The sequence below is a fragment of the Pituophis catenifer genome, unplaced genomic scaffold, assembly GCF_029215685.1.
Source record: "Pituophis catenifer annectens isolate HBS135680 unplaced genomic scaffold, rPitCat1.0.hap2 SCAF_9, whole genome shotgun sequence".
Taxonomy (NCBI): domain Eukaryota; kingdom Metazoa; phylum Chordata; class Lepidosauria; order Squamata; family Colubridae; genus Pituophis; species Pituophis catenifer.
In genome coordinates, this window is record NW_027256889.1 from 10950707 (window position 1) to 10971981 (window position 21275).

The window sequence follows — 21275 nt, forward strand, 5'->3', positions numbered from 1 at the left end:
TTAAGTGCCATTTTCCTTGGGCAGCCATATCAGAATTCAGTTGGTACTTTTGAAAAAGACGTTACATCAACTGATTCGGCAGGTAGCTGCAAAACTTGAGATTGTAGGTAATATTTAGATCTCCCTGGAGCCTTAAAATGCACTTTTTTTTGCCTTTCCAGCAGCAACACACCATTAATACAAGAACTTGTGACCGAACCATCTTCTTCCCAAGTGGGAAAAGGGCACTACAGAATCTAGTTTCCTTTGGTAGAAAAAGGATCAGGAAGTATAAATAGAGATAAAGAGAATTTTGTTCAAGGCAGAGAATCCCAGTTTTCCCAGCTTCAGCAGTCAACTTGCTTGTTTCCCTTCTGCTCTCCAATTAACCAAATATCCCCAAAACCAGGAAAACGATTGCTTTTGCATAATGCATTTGCATTATGTCTGGGTTTTGGATTCCCATATGGCATGAACCTAGCCACCGTGATCTCTAAACCATGATATATAAGTTAGCATAGTTTCTGAAAAAGCCAGTGTATTTGTTCAGGACTGGAAGCAGGAATATCTAAACTCTAGCCCTCTCTTAAGCATGGAAACTCACTGGATGACTTTGGGCAAATCACTCTTGGCCCTAAACTGGGAGATCAAAAAATATCTCCCTACTAACCATACTGGGCCAATGTGATAGATTATGATCCATAACCTTCAGTTTAGAGGACTTCATTCTGCAGTGGATTCAGAGATGGGTTTCAGCAGGTCCTGACCAGTTCTGGAGAACCGGTTGTGGAAATTTTGAGTAGTTCGGAGAACTGGTAAATATCACCTCTGACTGGCCCCGCCCCATCTATTCTCTGCTTCCCGAGTCCCAGATGATTGGGAGGAAATGGGGATTTTGTAGTAACCTTCCCCTGGAGTGGGGTGGGAATGGAGATTTTACAGTATCCTTCCCTGCCACACCCACCACGCCACACCCGCAGAACCGGTGGTAAACATTTTTGAAACCCACCACTGAGTGGATTGATTTGTGCTGATAATTCCTGTCCAAATTTAAGTTTATTCTATAATTGAAAACATGTTTAAGTAACTCAACACATTATTGAGATAGTTCCAATAATCAGGAAACTACTGTATATGCAGTATGTTTAGTTACTATTAAGGAAATAACCATTGGTTTCCCTTTCAACCAGCAATTTCTCTAGCAAAAGAAAGCTGAGACAGACAGCCTGTTTCCAAATTCAGAATGAACGTATAATTTGATGACAGCATAATAAACACTGGATTGAGGTGGTATAATAAACTGGTTTAGCTTAAGGCTTAAGCCATAAAAATAATAATTTACAAAGCAGGAAGGTTTGGATGGAAGCAACACCAGCCAGAAGCTGAAGATTCTGGCATCCAGCCCAGTATTTCTCCCTCTCAAGTGATACAGATGGAATGTTCTCAAGAGCTCCCAAGCCTTAACCAGGAACTTATTAAAGTTTATTTGTTTAGAACTCACAACCTGGAAACTCACTCTTTAATTCAACTGAATATAACTGGGATGCTTAGTGAGCAACTCACAATCATTTCTTCATTTGTAGCACGAGCACAATCTTACAAATTGTCTTAGGTGTTCTTTTAATGTCGGCGGGCCATTAATCCTTTAAGGCGAATAGCACATTCACGGGCAACTATGGAGAGGAGGGTGAAGGGGAACTAAATAATGACACATGTAATGAAGACATCACTTCAGTGCTGCTACATGTAATTACAATCCTGAGTGATTTTGTCATTTTGCCCTCGTTTGCCATGCATATTGCCAGACACTGAAGCTCTGATTCCAAACCAGATTGAACATGTCATCACATATAGAGGGGCAGGGCAGACATTCCCTATTAGAAGTCTGCCTCCACTAAATTTTGAGCCTTTCCCCAAAGAGCATGAAAACTGACATCCCTCAGGACCTGCAGCCAGGGAAACTTAAAATTTTATAGATGAGAGGAAGACAAACTGAAGGACCATTAAATCCTATGACAGTCTCTGAATGAACTAAGGACCAAAACTGTTAGAAGCCAAAGGAAGGAATACAAAGTCAGTTTGTATGATCAGGGTCAAAATAAGACATATAAAATTCTAGAAACTCTTTACGGACTTTTTGTTGATAATCTGGACACTGGACAGAAACATTAATCTTTCATCAATTTGTGAATGAATAAGGGAAAGACTATGGGAAGAAATGATACATGTATATAAATTTTAGAGGGTGGATAAATATTAAGATTGTTTGTACTTGTGATGAAGATCAGAAGTCATTGTTTAAATATTTTTTCCTATTTCCTTCTTTCTTTTCCTTTTTTTCTTTGCACTGTACAGTTCCTTTTTTTCTATTCTTTTCACTCTTTCTGATTTCAATTTGTGTTATATTTTATTATTGTTAAAATCCTTAATAAAAGTCCTTAATAAAACTTTTTTAAAAGGTTTCCCAGAGGATCATGGCTGAAGATATCTGTTTTGCCCAACTAGTTTTAGTACGTTTAGTACGTTAGGTCTGTTTTCTTGCCCATCACTTAATTGTAGATGAAGTCAGTCATATTACAGAGCTGGTATTTATCGATAGCTTTTCTAGGCACTTGAAGATATACTGATGGACTTGCAAGTGGAGGTTTTGAACATTTTGAGAACCAGCTTCTCTTTTTTTTTTTTTTTAAGAAGCAATTGCTCTGTCCAAAGGCATTGTGCAATTCCCTGTGACCCGGATCACATGTGAATAACACCAGCAACATAACGAAGTTGCAGCTCTCCCTGCTCCCCATCTTCTGGACAACTTCTGCAATCTACATATGGCGTACTTGGTTATAGAATAAGAATTTAAACAAAAAGAGGAGTGCTAAAAGTCATGTACATTGGCACATAATGATTTGAAATGGATATTGTTGATTTCCGTGGATTGCTTTGCTGAAGCAGCAGAACTAGATTCGGGGGTGGGGGGGCCCTCCTGGTCAGAATAAACCAGACTGCTCTTCCGCAGTGTTATAATGATGCAGATAATTCTGCTTCTCTCCCCAAAACCCAAAGAGAGAGATCTTTGGGCCTATCTGGAAGGTCACAGCTTCTCCATCCATGCTATTTAAAAAAGGCCCTTTTCCAGAACTGTAAGGCTGGCAAATCCTAATACTCAGAGGATCACATTGCTTATTCCATGGAATTGCTTATTCCTGTTAAGACTTCTGCTAAACTGACCAATAAGTATGAAAACACAGGCAGCTACTCACAAAAATGTAGCTAATAAATGAATACGGAATGGATCAAAGTCGGACTGTATAGTTATTGCCAAGAAAGGAAACCAGTCATCTTTCTGCTGACACAAAGCAACAAACACTAAAAATATATTATTTCCCCCGAAAAGCATTCCTAGGAAGAGCAATGTTTATGTTAGGAATTTCTAGCCTTTTACTATGGTTCAGTGAAAAATATCTAAATCTACTTAAGAATATGAATTATTAGACAAACAGATCTGGCCAATAAAAACCTAAAAGCCCACTGAATAGCTACAAACCCTTTGCTGCTGTAACGTGATCATCTATATATTCGTAGCCCAAATCTACTGAATATATCTGGTTAGTGTATCTTTTGCCTTTTTTTGGACAAAATTTCCTTGTTACCTATAGTATCAGTCAGGCTAAGTTGTAGAACACAACTCATTGGTACGTGTCAGGAAAAACAATGAAATGCAGACAGGCTTAAAAACCATTATAAACAAGTCCCAAACACGATTTCTGCCTCCAGCCATACCTTCCAGCCTCCGAATATTGAAACTGAGCTGCTATAACTAAAACGCTTGGAATGCAACACCTTCTCTGTGGAGACATTTATAACAAGTCTTCTCTGCTGATAACATGCTCACTTCTAGGAGAAGAGCTAGAAGCAAATTTCTTTTGGGCAGAAGATACGATTTCCATCCGTCTCTTGTGCCAAGAGCCCGACCTAGTAGGAGTTGTTTACTTTTGACTGTGTGAGAGAACTAATTTTCATATTGGGCTGCAAAAATCCAGATGGCCAAGTTGTTCAGACACTTTTGATTCCTTGTGGCCTAGCTGACAAACTTTTGGCAGGACGCTGTTGGAGGTCAGCAATTGTTCCTTTGAATCTTTGTAAAACACACACACACCCCTTTTTTTAAAAATCCCCTTGGGTTGGTTTTCCAGAGTATCTGGGTCTTCTTCAAATGATCCTTGCCCTGCCTTGAATTATATATCCAAAGTATTTAAGCTATAGCTTCATCATTAGGTCTCCTAGTCTGGTTTTACTTCATCCAGGACTGATCCAGTTCTCTTTCAGGTCCAGGGTTCCTAACAATTTTCTCCAGCAATGGAAAATTATAAGCACCCCATTTATTTGAAAGATCCATTTTATCTACTAATAAGCTCTTTTATCTCACCCCATGAACCAATTATGTGATTTCCTGCTTGCTTACCTTTACCTCTTCCCTCTGTTCTGCCTTTAGGTGATTAAAAAAACCCTGGACATCCAGGTTCCTAGCATTCATATTTAATTTGTATCTCAAATTATTGTAATCTATTCTGATTTCATTCTAGATTGTATTTTACTCTAATTTCATTTTAAATGAATCGTGTTTTATTCCTATTCCAATTTAATTTTAAATTGTTTTTACCAAATTTTTGTAATAATTGTTTCTGGAGCTCTGCACTTTGATATGGCCTAAGAGCTAATCAATAAATAAAGATTAGATTAGCATTCAGTTTATTTCTTTGCTTCTCATGGCAATTTCCTACCAGTTGCTTCTCATTTCCCGAACTTCGCTATACCTGCCCGCCTCCCATTACGCTAGCACTCACTTGTCTCAGACAGTAAATATTCAGACTGCCACTCGTCCCGAGAATACATAAATTGGAGTTTCTCATGTTGGTTACTAGTGCTTTAGCATTTGATGAACATTACTACATTCAGAATGACAGGTGAGATTTTTAAAGGCTGTGCAAACATATCCATACCCACACAAATAAATAAAAGTCGAGAGAATACAGTGCAAATTTCACAGAATCATTTTCTGCAACCAGGTATTCTCCTCTATATTTCTATTACACACACTTAGCTGGGAGATCAGGCTGTTGCCCGGATAAGCCACGAAGTAAAAATTAGGTTAAACTGTTTTAAGAATCTGACTCATTCACCTGAGAGACCGACCACACCTTGCTCACTCATAGCGTCTGTTTCCTGCTATTGCTGTTAAGAAATAAGTTCAAACAGTTGCAGAATGTATATATTGCACATGCACGCACTCACACACACACATATGGGACCTTTGGGATTTCCCAGCACTTCTGTTGCATGTGATCTGATAATGGACTCCTCCTTCCACAAACGTAATACAGTATAATGATCTTAAGTGTTCACCCGAAACTTTTCTTCTCCAGAAGATTAAAAATAATCACAGTGGACCCTTCTGAAGAAGCCACATTGAGATCATCTGCACTTCCAGGATAAAAACATGAGAAGAAAAGGTCCTCATTCCCCATAATCTGCTAGTTGGATTAATTTATAAACCACGAATGGAGGTAAGTCCCTTTTAATTTTATTTCGGAACAGATCAGGATCTCTGTATGGATATCTTTGTACTTGGTCACTGCTTGCTACATTGGCATATTTCAAATAATATGAGTGAAAGAAGCAGGGAGGGGATGTAATGAAATTACAAGCTTCATTCTTGGATTCCCCACCTCTGGCAAGTTGTCAAGCCCAATATACTTTGTTATCTGAAAGTTAGAGGAGATGGAAGTGCTCTGCATATTCCAGACTCATTTTAGCAGAACGAATCTCATCGGGGGTGCATTTGGAAGGCAGAGCTGAGACTTTTGAGAGAAATAGCTAAGGGAAACCTTACTTGTCTATTCCCCAGCCAACCTCCGACAAGGGAGGCAGCTGGCCATTTACCCATCTCATAGGAGGGACAACATTCAAACCCATCCTATAGACCTCTCTAGCATAAGCAAGCTTTCCTTTGATTGGGAATATCACAGCCCCCCCCCCACCTCCTGCATAACTGGAGTTGGCATTCATTCACTAATAACAAGCATTCCTATTGCTAACAGAATTAATTAAATTACAATCCTGGCCCAATGCATGGGAGAAAAGCCAAATCATTACAGCTATATAATAAAACATCCATGACATATTTAAAGTATTACAGATATAAACTTTCAGGAAAAAAAAATCTAACAAAATATAATTAAATTATAGCAATGAAGCAGCTGACTTCAGTAGCAATTGATCTCATAATATGGGTCCTGTCATGCACAAGACCAAATTGGCTATGGATTCCAAGCCTTTCCTTAGTGGGATCTGTGAAATATGCCATCCTAATGAGCTGAGACTTCAGGACAGATTGCATGGGAGCAGGTGACAAATGGTTTGGATCTAAACTATGTTAAGGAAACCTTGAAATCCTGTCGTTTCAAGGCTGCCCTTGGCTTGCTGCCTTCTTGTATAGATTGTACACTTTTCTGATGTGCCTAATCGAATCATAACTGAGGTTTTCATAATCTACTATCAATCTTCATACGCTTATGTTTGATGACAGCACCAAGCATGAAAAACATTCTGTATAACAAAGTCATTAGTAGTTGCTATCACAAGACCAGAGTATCTGCCTTGTCCCTCTTTTAAATTGAATCTTTTTATGTCTCATTCATGGTTGTCAGGAAGTTGGGGAATTTTCCAACAAGGCAGAGAACCTAACTTTCTTCCAAGCAAGGGAGCCAATTTTTTTAAGGGCTTATAGTCCTGGGATCTTTACCTTAAATTTAAATTTTTAATGATCCTTCCGCAGGTTCACCTACGGAAACCTTATTACGACTTTTACTTCCTCTAGTTAGTCAAGTTCGATGGCCTTCTCGGTGCTCCGCCAGGGTCAAGGCTGACCCCGCCAGGGCCGATCTAAGGACCTCACTAAATCATCCAATCGGTAGTAGCGATGGGTGGTGTGTACAAAAGGCAGAGACTTAATCAACGCGAACTTATGACCCCGCACTTACTGGGAATTCCTCGTTCATGGGGAATAATTGCAATCCCCGATCCCCATCACAAATGGGGTTCAACGGGTTACCTGTACCTATCGGCATAAGATAGACATACACTGAGTCAGTCAGTGTAGCGTGCGTGCAGCCCCGGACATTTAAGGGCATCACAGACCTGTTATTGCTCGATCTCAGGTGGCTGAACGCCACTTGTCCCTCTAAGAAGTTGGACGTCGACCGCTCGGGGGTCGCATAACTAGTTAGCATGCCAGAGTCTCGTTCGTTATCGGAATTAACCAGACAAATCGCTCCACCAATTAAGAACGGCCATGCACCACCACCCACAGAATCGAGAAAGAGCTCTTCCACAGGATCTTTACCTGTGCAGCCCTAAAAGGATGGATCGTTTGTTCATGTATAGTGGAGGGGAGAAATGGTACCCTAACCTGTTAATATCTTCAAAAGGAAAAAAAAAATCTAACTCAGCTTTTATTCCATTAGTGACAGAACGTGCCAGAAGTCATTAAGATAGCATAGAGAGCACAGCCCTTTCTTCTAAGTAAAATGCCATCTGAGGTGACTTCCTTCTTTTTACCTAATGATAGGGCCATTCCTAGCTTTCTATCAAGCTGAATCCAGGCATTACATCCATTTTGTTTTTTTTATACATCATGTAGCTGACATCATAGCTTTCTGTGCAAACACCTTTTAGATAAACAAACGTGTGGTGTATTTTTTTTTTCTTCTTCTGTTCAATTGTGACGGATTCTGGGAGACTGCCTAGGAAAGTCCCTTGTTTTCTTGGTAAGGTTTTTCAAAGGTGGTTTGCCATTGCCTCCTTTCTAGGGCTGAGAGAAAGTGACTGGCCAAAGGTCACCCAGCTGCCTTTGTGCTTCAGGCAGGATTAGAACTCGTGGGCTTCCAGTTCTGGCCTGGTGTTTTAAACACAACACCACAGTTGCTCTCATGATGTGTATGGGTTTTAATATTTTCTTTTTAAACTTTTGTATGGGATATTGTTCGCAGTATTTTATTCTTTGTTGTTAGCCGCCCAGAGTCCCTCGGAAATTGGGCGGCATAAAAATGCGACAAATAAATAAATAAATAAATAAATAAATAAATAAATAAATCAAGCCATTAACAACTGCCAAAATGCACAGGGTGAGCAAGTCTACAGTGGCCCGATTTAAGCTTTCGATGATTCAGAATTTAAATTCAGTTTTACATACTGCACACATCCTCACCGTATGTAAATAAATTAAAGCAAATCCAAACTCCATTCGGTTTCACATGTGTCATACTCATCTGGGCTGATCCCGTAGCTCCTTGGATTGGAAACATCAACTTCTACATTTACACACGTTTAAAAATATTAAATTGCCCGCCTCATTCCAGTTGGGGATAAAATATATAGTATGTGCTGTCTTATAGTTTTTTTGTAGCAAGTTATCTTCCTCTCAAACTTGCTCAACGTTTCATCTGTTTGGCAATGAGGATGACACACCCATTGTTTCTTCATTCTCAACGACTATGTAGGTTTCCTGTGTCATTTTCAGTTGAGTTTATGGAATTCAGCCTGTGGTGAAAATGCTTCAAGTCACAGCATGTAAGAGACATCGTTCCCACAGATTGGCCTTCTATTGATGGACATTGCACATTATTACATCGTGGCCAAACCTTTGACTCAGCCAAGAACATCCTTCCTTGCTGTGGTAAGTGATGGGTGCTTTTACAGATGAAATTATTTAAGTATGCTAGGACAGCGTCTAGCTTTTGTTATCAAGGGTTTTTTAATCCCCAAAACTCAGAAAAACTTTATAGAAATATACTTATTGCCAATGAATTTTTTGTACGCAGGGGTGAAATCCAGCAGGTTCTGGAGAACCGGTAGCAGAAATTTTGAGTAGTTTGGAAAATTGGCAAATACCACTTCTGGCTGGCCCCAGAGCGGGGTGGGAATGGAGATTTTGCAATATCCTTCCCCCAGAAGTGGGGAGGGAATGGGTATTTTGCAGTATCCTTCTCCTGCAATGCCCGCCAAGCCAAGCCAAGCCAAGCCAAGCCAAGCCAAGCCAAGCCAAGCCAAGCCAAGCCAAGCCAAGCCATGCCCACCAAGCCACGCCCACAGAACCAATAGTAAAAAAATTTGGATTTCACCACTGTTTGTACGGAAATATCCATCATGGGGTTGGGCTCAATAACAAATATTTTAATAAAAATAATTATTCTGATTATGAAATAGTAGATAATAGAAATAAGCTCAGTTGCAAATTTTGGAGAATCTTGGTCAATCTATACTCAGGAGATCCAGCCTTCCCTGCCTGCTGCTTCATTGTTTAGATTATATTCTTTCTGCACAATCAGAATAGCCATAGAAGAGAATGAGAAGGCAGTTGTTGTCAGTGGTGGGTTCTAACCAGCTTTACTACCGGTTCTCTTCGTGCACGCGCTTCACGCCCGTGCATTAGGAATATGCTCAGCTGAGGTGTGGCAATTCACTCTATCACTCTATCACTCTATCAGCTGGGCTAAAAATAAAGAAATATAAGATAGGAATAACGCAGGGGCGGGCGGGAGGGCCCAGCTCCTGGACAAAGAGAACCGGTTCAGTGATGTCATATCGTCACCGTTACCGGCTCGGTCAAACTGGACTGAACCAGGAGGAACCCACCACTGGTTGTTGTACCTTGTAGCCAGTGGTGGGATTCTACCGGTTCAGACTGGTTCGGGCGAATCGTTAGCTCCGACTTTCAGCTGTGAGTGAACCGGTTCACTCCGATTTTGAAGTGGGCCCGCCTGCCCGCCCCTGCGTTATACTCACCTATGTTTCTTTTTCCAAAGTCCAGCTGATCGGTGCGGCAGAGTCAATTGCCGCGCCTCAGCTGTTTTCCATACCGGCAGCAATGCGGAAGGTGAGTTTTTCCCAAACTGTGCATGCGTGTACAACACGTACGCGCTTAGCGAACCAGTTGTTAAACCGGTAGGATCCCACCCCTGCTTCTAGCTTCAAATGATGCTAATTCACAAACAAATGTACAGAAATCTCCAGGAGCTGGCAGTGATTGTGAGAATCTATGAGCCACAGTAGATATCCAACGATTCCTATTTGGACATGTACCTATGGCATTGGTTCTGATAAAATTCCTTTTGATTGGCTCCTCTGGCATTGGTGCTGTCTTTCTCCAGAAAATAAATTATTATAAACAGGCAGGTCAGCTATGAGTTGTCAACCACTGTGTCTATCCACAATGTCTCCGAAAATCATGATATTGTAGACAATTTTCAATGGGGCTTTTCAGACATGTGCCATAACTGCTTGGCAAGATTAGAGCTGGGCAGGCAGAAATATGAAATAATATTTAACAAAAGGTTAATCAGTACCCATAAGATCCTACCAGGGCACTGTTAGCTTAAATGGAAAGTGCTTCTGCAGATTTGCGTTCAAAGATGTCAATTCATTAATGTCAACCAGTTTGTGACTACAGCCTTGGGACTTTGGGTTTTTCAGTTTCAGTATACAACTGGTCTCTAAGGACAGAAGTAGATGGTTTGTAGCAAACATATACGGAAACCTTGAGTTCCAATGCCTTAAGTCCACCTTGCATTAAAAACAAACAACAACGACAAAAATGGATTAGGCTTCCTATATTGTATTGTAGGTTTGTGCAGTGATCCAGTTTATTGTAATCCGATTCACACAACTTTTGTTGCCATGTCTTCAATCACTATCTTTCTTTCAATTTGGCAAACAATAAGTTGTTGCTATGTTGCATCCTGTTAGCATTCAAAATAACTTGTTTCCAGTACCAGGAAGTTGAAAAGTCAACCAGATCAGGAAAGGGTGTAACTGGGGTTTTTTTTACATCACTGGCAAATTTATAGTGGAATTATACTAAAAATAGAGAATCTAATATCAATGAAATTATCAAGAATGTGGAATTACATTTTCACAAGTTAAAAAAGAATTCTGCTGGATCATGCCCAGTAAAGGTCATAAGTGCTGTCACTTAGTTGTTGCAAATTCTGTATATTCCTTTTTTCTGTTAAGTTATTATCATGTGGAAATCTACCAAGCAGAGCCTAGTATGAGATATGCATTCAGAACGAAAGACTCCACAGTTCAAAGTTTTTTATTCTTGAACTGAACAAGTATACAGTTCTTCCTTATTAAACTCTGCCCCTGAATGACACTATTCACTATTAATTTGTTATTTAGATTTATGCTCCATCTTTATTTTTTTACAATTTAAGGCAGTGTGTACATAATTCTTGCTTTTCCCGTTTTCCACACAATCACAAGCTACAAGGCTGAGAAAGAGTAACTGATTGGCAGAAAGTCACACAGCTGACTTCAGTGGCTAAAGAAGGACTAAAACTCATGGTCACCTGGTTTTGAGTCCAGCACCTTGGGTGGGAATTAATATCTGGGAGGGCCTTGCAATTTCACTGGCCCTGGACAGTTTGAGATTATAGTTTCGGATGCCAACCAAATGGGGACCAATGCTCTAGAACAGCTGTCCTGCCCTGCCCTATTGCCGATTATGGGACTCCCATCATATTTCCATCCCCTGCCACCATAGCTCATGATGCTCAGAATTGGAACCCAGCATTAGCAGAAAGACATTAGATTGGGAAAGGATGCCATAAGGTCAAAAGACCGCAAGGGTGAAAAGAAGATCTCTTCAGCTTGGGTAAAGACAAAGTCTATCTGAATAAGTGACTTAATATAGAAAGTTTACAGCTAAAGATACCAAGGGTTCTTGAATATAAAATGGCAGAACAAACATCATTGTGGTTTCTGTTTCACCTAGTCATCAAAATGAAGGTACAAAAAATATATATAAATGCACCCACTGAAGAAAATAAACAAAAAATAAAGGCCTGCCATGGAAAGGCCACATAAGGGCATAAATACCTCTATTTCCATGTACTTATATATTTCTTAAATATAAGTGCCACATTTTGATGAAGTACTGCATAAAATTTATCCCTTTACAAGATTTTTCTTTAGCACCAAACCTGTGAAACATGTTAGAGTGACAAGTCCACATATGCCACTGAAATCTTCATAGCTGTGTTGACAAAGGGCATTAAAATCTTGAGCTCACATTAATGCACAATACTTTGCACCACTTCTCCCACAAATCAATAGAGAGGTGTAACTTCTAAGTGGTTTGTCAATAGTTAAATCCATTATCAAATGAAAGTCATTATTATCAAGTAGTTTATATCGTTTATATTAATAGTAGTTGTTATTTAACTATCTGGAGTTGTGATGCTGAGATGTGTGGTCATATATACTGAAACAAAAAAAGGATCCTCACATTGGCTTAATCTATGTCAGCCCTTCCCCCTCCCAGGAACAAAGAAGATGCATCTGAGTATTTATTGTTCCTGGTCTATAGACAGAATCTTGCCAAACTAAACCAACTGCTGTATTTGCATAATAATAGATATTCTACCAATAGAAGAAGAAAATAGGACTCATTTACAAGATAAGGTGTAAAGACTATAACAGCAACTATGTAGGACAAAGGGCAGAAAACTAGCAATGTATATCCAGGAACACCAACTAATAGTCAGAAAACATGATGGAGATTCCTTAATTTCACAACATACAGGTAGACTTAATCATGGCTTCAATTGGGAAACTGTGAGCATCCAAGTCCAGAAATACTAGAGAATTCCTGGAAGCCTGACATTTAGAGACAAATCAGCCATCAACAGGCACGTAGAGATAAACAACATCTATATGCCATTCCAAAGACACAATCGAAAAGCCAAAAAGGAAACAAAAAGCCTCCTCACTAGCAGTCAGCATTCAGATAAACAGAGATTAGCAGCAAGATTAACATTAGATCAACAATTAAACAGCAAACAATGCCCCAGCCAAGGAACCACCAACTCAGACTAACAAGCTAATAGTAAATAACAACCTTTTCTAGGAACACCGAGACCACCTCCACTAACACTGATAAGGGAAGCCACTAGAATATGAAATGAGAGCAAGCCCCATTCCCTTCTAGCATTGATGATGCTATGTAGTTTGATGGGGGGAAAACCAGTGGTGCTATTCAGCGGGTTCTATCCGGTTCGGGCAAACCGGTAGCGGTGGCTGTGGGATGCTCTGCGCACCCACCCGGATGTCATCACATCCCCTTTTTGATGCTCTGCACATGCGCAGAAGGTCCTGTACATGCGTGGAGGTGGTGCGTGCGCTCCCATTCGCGAACCGGTAGCAAAGGTAATACCAGGGGTGAAATGTAAAATTTGTTATTACCGGTTCTGTGGTCGTGGCTTGGTGGTGGGGGGGGTGGTAATGTGATTTCGGCTGAAGAGTTTGCAAAAAAATGCTTTGAAAAACCTCTGCCGATCAGGCAACTCAGCTGGGATCGTCAGAGGCTTTTCAAAGCATTTTTTTACCACCTCTTTGGCCGAAGAGTTGCAGAAAAAAATGCTTTGAAAAGCCTCTGACGATCCCAGTTGAGCCGCCCGATCATCAGAGGCTTTTTACTTTTAAAAACATTTTTATGGCGGAAGAGGCTGTAGAAAAATGCTTTTAAAAGTAAAAAAAAAAAGCCTCTGATGATCGTGCGGCTCAGCTGGGCATTGTGGGGGGGCGCAGGGATTTTTGCTACGAATTCTCAGGTGATCCGGTCTGAACCGAGAGCATTTCACCCCTGGCTAATACTACCCCTGGGAAAAAAACCTACCAAGTACAGAGCGCACCAAGGATCCCACTACTAGATACACTCTGGAATCACTACGGAGGAGCCTTCTTAATCCTCATTCTCTTAAGAAAGGTCTCCATACTTTGCTACCCCTTTGCCCTCTGGAGTGCAGCGCCAGCCTCTCAAGAATCCAGATTTTCCTTCCACCACAATTTGTTGCTTTATTTCATCAATCAGCCTCAATAACAGACTGGGCCAAACACATCGCTTCTCACTTGATATAAAACTTGATATGTTTTGATCGATTTCTCTCCCTCTGGGGTTCTAAGAAGCTATTTAAATGCTCCTAACCATGGATCTTTTTTTCTGGATTTATTTTTCATTTGTTTGTTCATGATGAATTGGGAGAAGCGCCAAATTTCTGCTGCCAACAGAAACTTCTCTCATTGGGAAATGAAAGATCAGCACAATACCTGGGGCATTATACTGCATGTAATAAAAGATAAGTCACCCAGCACTCCACCTGTAATATGATTAGCAGTTGAGTTTCATTTCAACACTGTCAATAACCTTCCTTAACTGAAAACAACAAGATTACTCTGGAGGTGCAAACCAAGTAATTCAAGACACACAGTTCCTTTCTTTCTGTTAGTTCTCACCAATTATAAAGTCAATAGAATAGAATAGAATAGAATAGAATAGAATAGAATAGAATAGAACAGAACAGAACAGAATATAATTTTTTATTGGCCAAGTGTGATTAGACACACAAGGAATTTGTCTTGGTGCATGAAATGTCTGCAAGAAAACAATCAAACTAAGAAAGCACCAAGGACCCCCCCCACAAAAAAACTTGTTAATTGGAAAAGGTGCTACCAGACTCCCTCTAATTTTTGGCCATTACAGATAAACGCATCTCTCCTCTTGCAATGTTCACGGCAGTCAGTGATGCTTGGAAATACTTTGCTCGGAATGGCTCAGGTCAGAAGTGGGCCCCGTTAGGTTCCACACCTAGGTTCCAAATGCCCATCCACGCAATCTTTACACAATCTTTAACAGTGGTTCTGCATATGTGTTATTAAGTAAGGCTTATTCTCAAGTAGGGGAGAATGATTGCCCTTAGACTTAATCAAGATGCCTAACAGTTTTAGAATCTTTTTAAAAAGCAAGAATCAATTGAAAATTGAGAAAGGAAGCACAAACAAATCTGTAGCTATGTTCAACCTTGGTTCATGTTGCGCAACTCCTTTTGTGGTTTATGTAGAATTTCTCAAGAATGCCCACACCAGTTTCACTTCCGTCCATATAAAATAATTGCAGATGCACCCAGAAAAATAAAGTAAAAATATTTAGAAAATATCACTTGAAGCTGTATTATAAGGAAGTTAAAAAGACACTAATTTGATAAAAGTTAAATAACTCTTTCTAATGCACTTATTTGCCTAGGAGGAGGAAGTGAGTAAAAAGAAGGCAGCAGAACATTATAACTGAAATATTGCCCCCAGGGAAGTTAAAAAAAAGATCAGCCTATTGCTAAATTTTCAAGAGAAGAAAATGTATAGCACAGAGAGTTTGCAGTTCTTTCTACTTAGAAGAAAAGCTAGGAAAAAGGGAAGTCTTTGCATTTTCATGAAGTTATAAAATTCAATTGACAAACAAAAATGCTATCTAAATGCTATCGATCTATCTTAATTATAACACCAATGCTATTCTAGTCCTCGTTGTCCAATATTGCACAACACATCTCAGCTATCTAGAGGTTTTTCTATTTCCTTGAAGTTGTCCAATCTAAATTTAAGAGAGCTATTCTTACAGTATTACCATCTTGCCAGAGGTGGGTTTGGTATCTGTGGTCCGTAAGGCTTGGTACCATTTTTTAAATCTTTGGTTAAAGTTAGCTTTCTGTCTGGTGGGTTTGGACCCAATGGTAATCAGAGGTCACTTGAATTCAACCTAAGAAATTGCTAATATTGGCAAACTTTATGCCTAAAATTCTTCTTGAAAAGATTTTGACTGCAAAAATGCCAGAAATATTTTATGCAACATAGAATGAGACATAGATTTTCAAATCAATCTAAGTCTGGCTCCCAGCCATGTAACTTGTGGGATCTTTTCAAATGGATATGAATCATCTTCTTGGCAATGGGCGCTTTATTTCAGTCACTGACCAGCGTAACATAACATTCAAGGGTAAAATTATAGCCATCCCATTGAGGTCACAGCTTTATCTATGTGTTATAAGAATTGAGCAAAACTTAGATAATTGGCACAAACTATAAAATCAGGATACCAATACCATTAGGACTGTGTGTTTGAAGTTTCAAAAAAGAAATTAACTATCACAAATATTTATTTTTATTGATTTTACAACAACACAACACAATATACAAAACACAAACACATGATATGTATTACATATCAGTTTCGTTCCTCTTACTTTCTACTATATACATTCCCCATTTTTGCCATCCTTTATTATCATTTATCGTCTCTTTATTTTTAATTTTCTTCATTTACAATATTTTACACATTTGTCACCTTCTCTCCATTGTTTATTCACATTTACTTCCCTAATCTCGAGCCACTCATACCACTTAGTTCATACTTGATAATATTCTGTATCTTCCTTTTCTTTTATTTCTTTCGTTAATTTATCCATCTCCGCACAGTCCAGGATTTTTTCACTTTTCCATGACTGTGCGTAGACTATCCTTACTGCTGTAATTATATTTAATTATATATAATTAAATATCTAATTTCTTTGCTGTAAGTTCTGTTCAATATCCCCAGTAAAAACATTTCTGATTTCCAATCCACATTATAGCCAATTATTTCTTCTATCCAACTTCTAATTTTAATCCAATATTTTTTCGCATTGGGACATGTCCACCAGAGATGATAATATGTTCTGGGGACTTTTTTACATTTCCAACAATTTGGAGAATTGTTCGGAGACATTTTAGCAAGTCGTACTGGTGTGAAATGCCATCTGTAGAACATTAACTGGTTTTCCTTGAATGCCGTTGAAAGAGTCAATTTAATGTTTATTTCCCATAATTTTTCCCATTTCCCCAATTCTATATTGTAGCCAAAATTTTTGGCCCATCTAATCATAGTATACTTAACTACCTCTTCTTCCATTTTATACCTCAATAGATATTGGTATATATTACTAATTAATTTTATCTCTGTTCCATGAATAATTTTATCTAATTCTTGCGGCTCCTTTCGTATTTCATATATCTTTTTATCTCTTACAAATTTAGATTGCACTTGTGCAAATGTCCACCAATCCATCACCCTACCAATTTCTTGTTCCAATTCTTGTTTCGTTTTCAAATCTCCCTGATCATTTACCAATTCCTTATATCTAATTATCTTATTTTTCTCCAATAAATTTGGGTATATCAATGCTTCTGTTGGTGATTCTAGTATAGTGTTTTTGTTTTGTTTTTTTCCAAATCTGTAGCAATGCATTCCTGATCAAATGTGTTTGAAAATATTTATGTGATTTATATTTCTCATCCCACAGGAATGCATGCCACCCTGCTTGCAGGTCATGGCCTTCTATTGTTAGTACTCTGTTATTTTTCAGCTCCATCCAGTCTTTTAACCATACTAAACTCGCCGCTTGGTGATAAATTTCCCATTCTGGTAATGCCAATCCCCCTCTATCCTTTGTGTCTTGCAAAAGTTTTAATTTAATCCTGAGCTTTTTCCCTTGCCATATAAATTTGGAAATTAATTTATTTAATTCTTGAAAGAATGTTTTCCCTAGTTTTAACGGTATCACTTGGAACAGAAATAAAATTCTCGGCAATATATTAATTTTCACTGTTGTGGTCCTTCCTAGAAATGAGATTTGTAATTTTTCCCAATTTCCTAAATCGTTTTTTTTATTTGGTGTATCAATTTATTGTAGTTGTCCTCCTTAATTGAGGAGCATTTCGCTGTAAGCCAAATTCCCAGATATTTTATTTTCTTAGTTATCTTCTTTTTTATTTTGTCCTCCAATTCCTTTTCCTGACCCTTTGTAAGATTTTTTGTTATTAATTTCGACTTATCCTTATTAATTTTGAGTTCTGCTACTTCACCAAATTCTTCTATCTTTTGTATCAATTTAGAACCCGTTTCTAATGGATCTTCCAAAATGAATACCATGTCATCGGCAAATGCTTGAGTCTTGTATTCTTCCTTCCTAATTTTTAAGCCCCTTATTTCCTGATCTTCCCTAATTTTCATTAGAAGAGTTTTGAGTGATAAAATAAATAGAAAAGGAGAAAGGGGACACCCTTGCCTAACCCCTTTTGTAATATCAATTTTTTCTGTCAACCCGTCATTTATAACTACCCTATTTGTTTGGAATATATTTTCCCCACCATTTTTTCCAAATCTTTCCCCCAATTCCATATAATTTAATTGTGTTGTAATGAAGTTCCAATTCAAATTGTCAAAGGCTTTTTGGGCATCAAGGAAAACCAGTGCCGCTTGCTTTTCTGGATGACTTTTATAACATTCATTATTATCCTCAGAAAACCATTTTGGTCCGAATAACTATCGCAAATATTTACATAATTTGGGTAAAAGTATAGAACAGATTTTCTTAGTTATTATACAATTGGTTTGTGTAGGTAAAAAAAAAAAGAAGAGCTACACATTCAAGATGAAGCTCCTGGTTGACACACGTTGTCTTAGCCAGCCCTCAGTGAAAGCGACTCTAAAACCCAGTCTTGACCATCTCCTGCACAAAGCTCACCTCTATTTATTTATTTATATTTATTTATTTTATCAATCATATATAAGATAACAGGTAAAAGTATAAACATAATTTGGATACACGAAGAGTAAGTAAAAAGGAATATTAGGACAGGGACGATATTCTTAAAACTTTCTAAGAACATTTCTCTTATTACTAGTGGCTGAAGCCTGCTTTTGCCAGAGACACCATGACTGAAAAGCATTAAGCTGTGCTAAACTAACCTTTGCTCAGGTTAGTTCTCAGTAAAAGCTCAGATTCCTTCCTCTTTTCTTATATAGTTCCACTTCCTTCCCCTCCACTCATTTCCACCCCTTGCCAGAACTTGCAGGCAACTAATGCAGCTTGAGCTCCAGATTTTCATTATTCTTAGAGTAACCACAGAGTCAAGTGAAAAGAGAAGAAGACTAATACGTAAGTCTGCTGAATGATGAATACCTTAATTTGCCACAGGTTCCCAGACAAAAAGATCAGACAAACAACAGATTAAGTAGCCTTAATCATATATGAAGAATTGTATGGAAAAAAGTGAGAAACTGTTGAGCATAGATGGCCTTGTTATAACCCCTTATGAGCTTTAGAAAACATTGCAAGGAGAAGGAAGTAAGACATGTAATTTCCTGGTAATGAACCAGCTCTGTTCATTCAGTCCTACCCTGAAAAAACTGAAGATACACAGATGGTAAGAACCAAGCAAGCAGTGTCTTAGGAAGATCTCCAAAAACTTTAGACATTTAACTGTAATTATTTTACTTAATAAGCTAAAAAAAAAAGCAAAAAGTTAGTCCGATTCTTAAACTTTATGATGTGTTTACTTGAACTAATGTAAAAAAAAATGGAGTATTCTGAATGCTTATAATGGGATCACACTTGAGAGAATGAAATGGATGATTAATGTAAATGCTGAATAAATGCAGGGTATCGGTATAGAGGTATTCCAAGAGTTGAGGGCGGACTGTCCAACCCAGTTGCTAAATGTAAATTGCCAAAGGAGCAATTTCGAAGTACAACCTCCTGACAGGCGAAAGTAGTTAAACATGGAAAGACATAATTTCTCAGATAACAGGTTTAGCTAAAAACCCTCACAATTCCTAGAGAATCCACAGAAAGGGGATTCCTAGAGGGTAAGGCAATGGACTGCTCCACAGTAAGTGGTGTGAGTGAGGAAAATGAGATTGTGTTAATGACATAGCCAGCTCCAAGTTAGCTATAAGAAATTCTGTCGTTTTCTTCTCTTGTGTTAACTATTTCGTTTTGTCATTTTATTCCCAGGATGAGGACACCATGTCTACCGCAATGATCACCAAACTTGATAAAAATGGAACCCTCTCTGCACTTCTCGGGCAGACTAAGGAATGTCATGTGGATTCTGAGTTCAGATATCTATTGTTTACTGTCTACTACAGCATCATTTTCATTCTGGGCTTTGTAGCGAACACCTATGTGCTGTGGCTTTTCACTCGGCTTTATGCTAGGAAGAAATTAAATGAAATAAAAATATTCATAGTCAACTTAACAACAGCTGACTTACTTTTCCTGGTTACACTGCCAATGTGGATTGTTTATTACAACAACAAAGGGAACTGGATCATGCCCAGCTTTCTGTGTAATATAGCTGGCTACTTATTTTTCGTCAATACGTACTGCTCTGTGGCATTCCTGGGAGTCATAACATACAATCGTTACCAAGCCGTCACAAGGCCCATTTCAACCATTCAATCCAGCACACGAAGAAGAGGAATTTATGTTACATTGGCTATCTGGGTCCTAATAGGTGTTCCTTCCATCTACTTTTTAGTTGATGATGGCACAACTGCTGAGGGGCATCTGATTCGCTGTTTTGAACGCTATGACACCACCGGTAATACAACTCCTATTTTTGCCTTCCATGTGATTATTTGTATTTGTTTCTTCGTTGCTTTCCTGCTTGTCTTGGTATGCAATACTTTCATTATCCGGACATTGCTTTCAAAACCAGCGCAAACTCGGAGGAACACTCGGGTCAGGCAACGGGCTCTTTGGTTAGTGACTATAGTTTTGACTGTCTTCATTCTCTGTTTTGTGCCCCACCACATGGTGGATCTACCCTGGACTTTGATGGTTCTGAACATGTGGGACATAAGCTGCCAAAGGCAAAAACTATTAAATGATATCCACCAGGTTACCCTTGTTCTTCTGGGTGCCAACTGTGTCTTGGATCCTATCATTTATTGTTTTCTCACAAAAAAATTCAGGAAACATCTTTCTGATAATTTGAAAAGCATAAAAGACAGTCGAAAATGTTCCAGGCAAACAACTGAGACTGGAATGGAAGGGATGGTACAATTAGACAATTGTTGTCCTGCATCCCCCAAACCTTAAAAGTATTTTGAATGCAACACGGAGGAAGGTACTTCTGTAACAGCAAAAAAATGCCAAAGAACATACATTTGGTTATAATTTGCATGTTAAGGGACAAACATATACTGCATACAAATTAGGAAATACAATGTTTCCTTACAAAGAGCAAAGATGATAATTGGGAGCTTTGTGTGCGTATTTGATTTGCTGCCCAGATGCTAACTAAAGATGACCAGCTTCTGGGACCTACTTTTCATTCTTAAGGAAATGGACTGAACATCTACATTGAGAGACCTTCTGACTGAAAATTGTAAAGTAGAATGAAAGAATAACTTTCTTACAGAAGAGCAACATTTACTTATCAGTAACAAGTAAAAGTTAATGACTAGCAAGACTCCTTGGCAACTTAAGGTTGCAACTCTTGTCTAAAAACAGCGAGAACTGGAGGCCATGTAACACAAATGCAAGATCTCTGAAAGGAGACGCCTGATCTCAAATGAGATGACTTTGGGT

At 38.7% G+C, this 21275-nt stretch overlaps 1 protein-coding gene across 1 annotated transcript; it reads left to right on the top strand.

The window, feature by feature from the left end:
* The first annotated feature begins 8638 nt into the window (after positions 1-8638).
* PTAFR (platelet activating factor receptor) lies at positions 8639-20812 on the top strand. Its single transcript, XM_070949838.1, has 2 exons — positions 8639-8707; positions 19695-20812. The coding sequence occupies exons 1-2, from the start codon at positions 8639-8641 to the stop codon at positions 20781-20783; spliced, it is 1158 nt and encodes a 385-aa protein (XP_070805939.1). The 3' UTR covers positions 20784-20812.
* The last annotated feature ends 463 nt before the right edge of the window (positions 20813-21275 follow it).

Bases quoted from the DNA above. Each gene is read 5' to 3' on its own strand.
- PTAFR (XM_070949838.1), top strand. From the start codon at position 8,639: ATGGACATTGCACATTATTACATCGTGGCCAAACCTTTGACTCAGCCA. The intron at 8,708-19,694 runs GTAAGTGATGGG...TTTTATTCCCAG, and splicing joins GAACATCCTTCCTTGCTGTG to GATGAGGACACCATGTCTAC.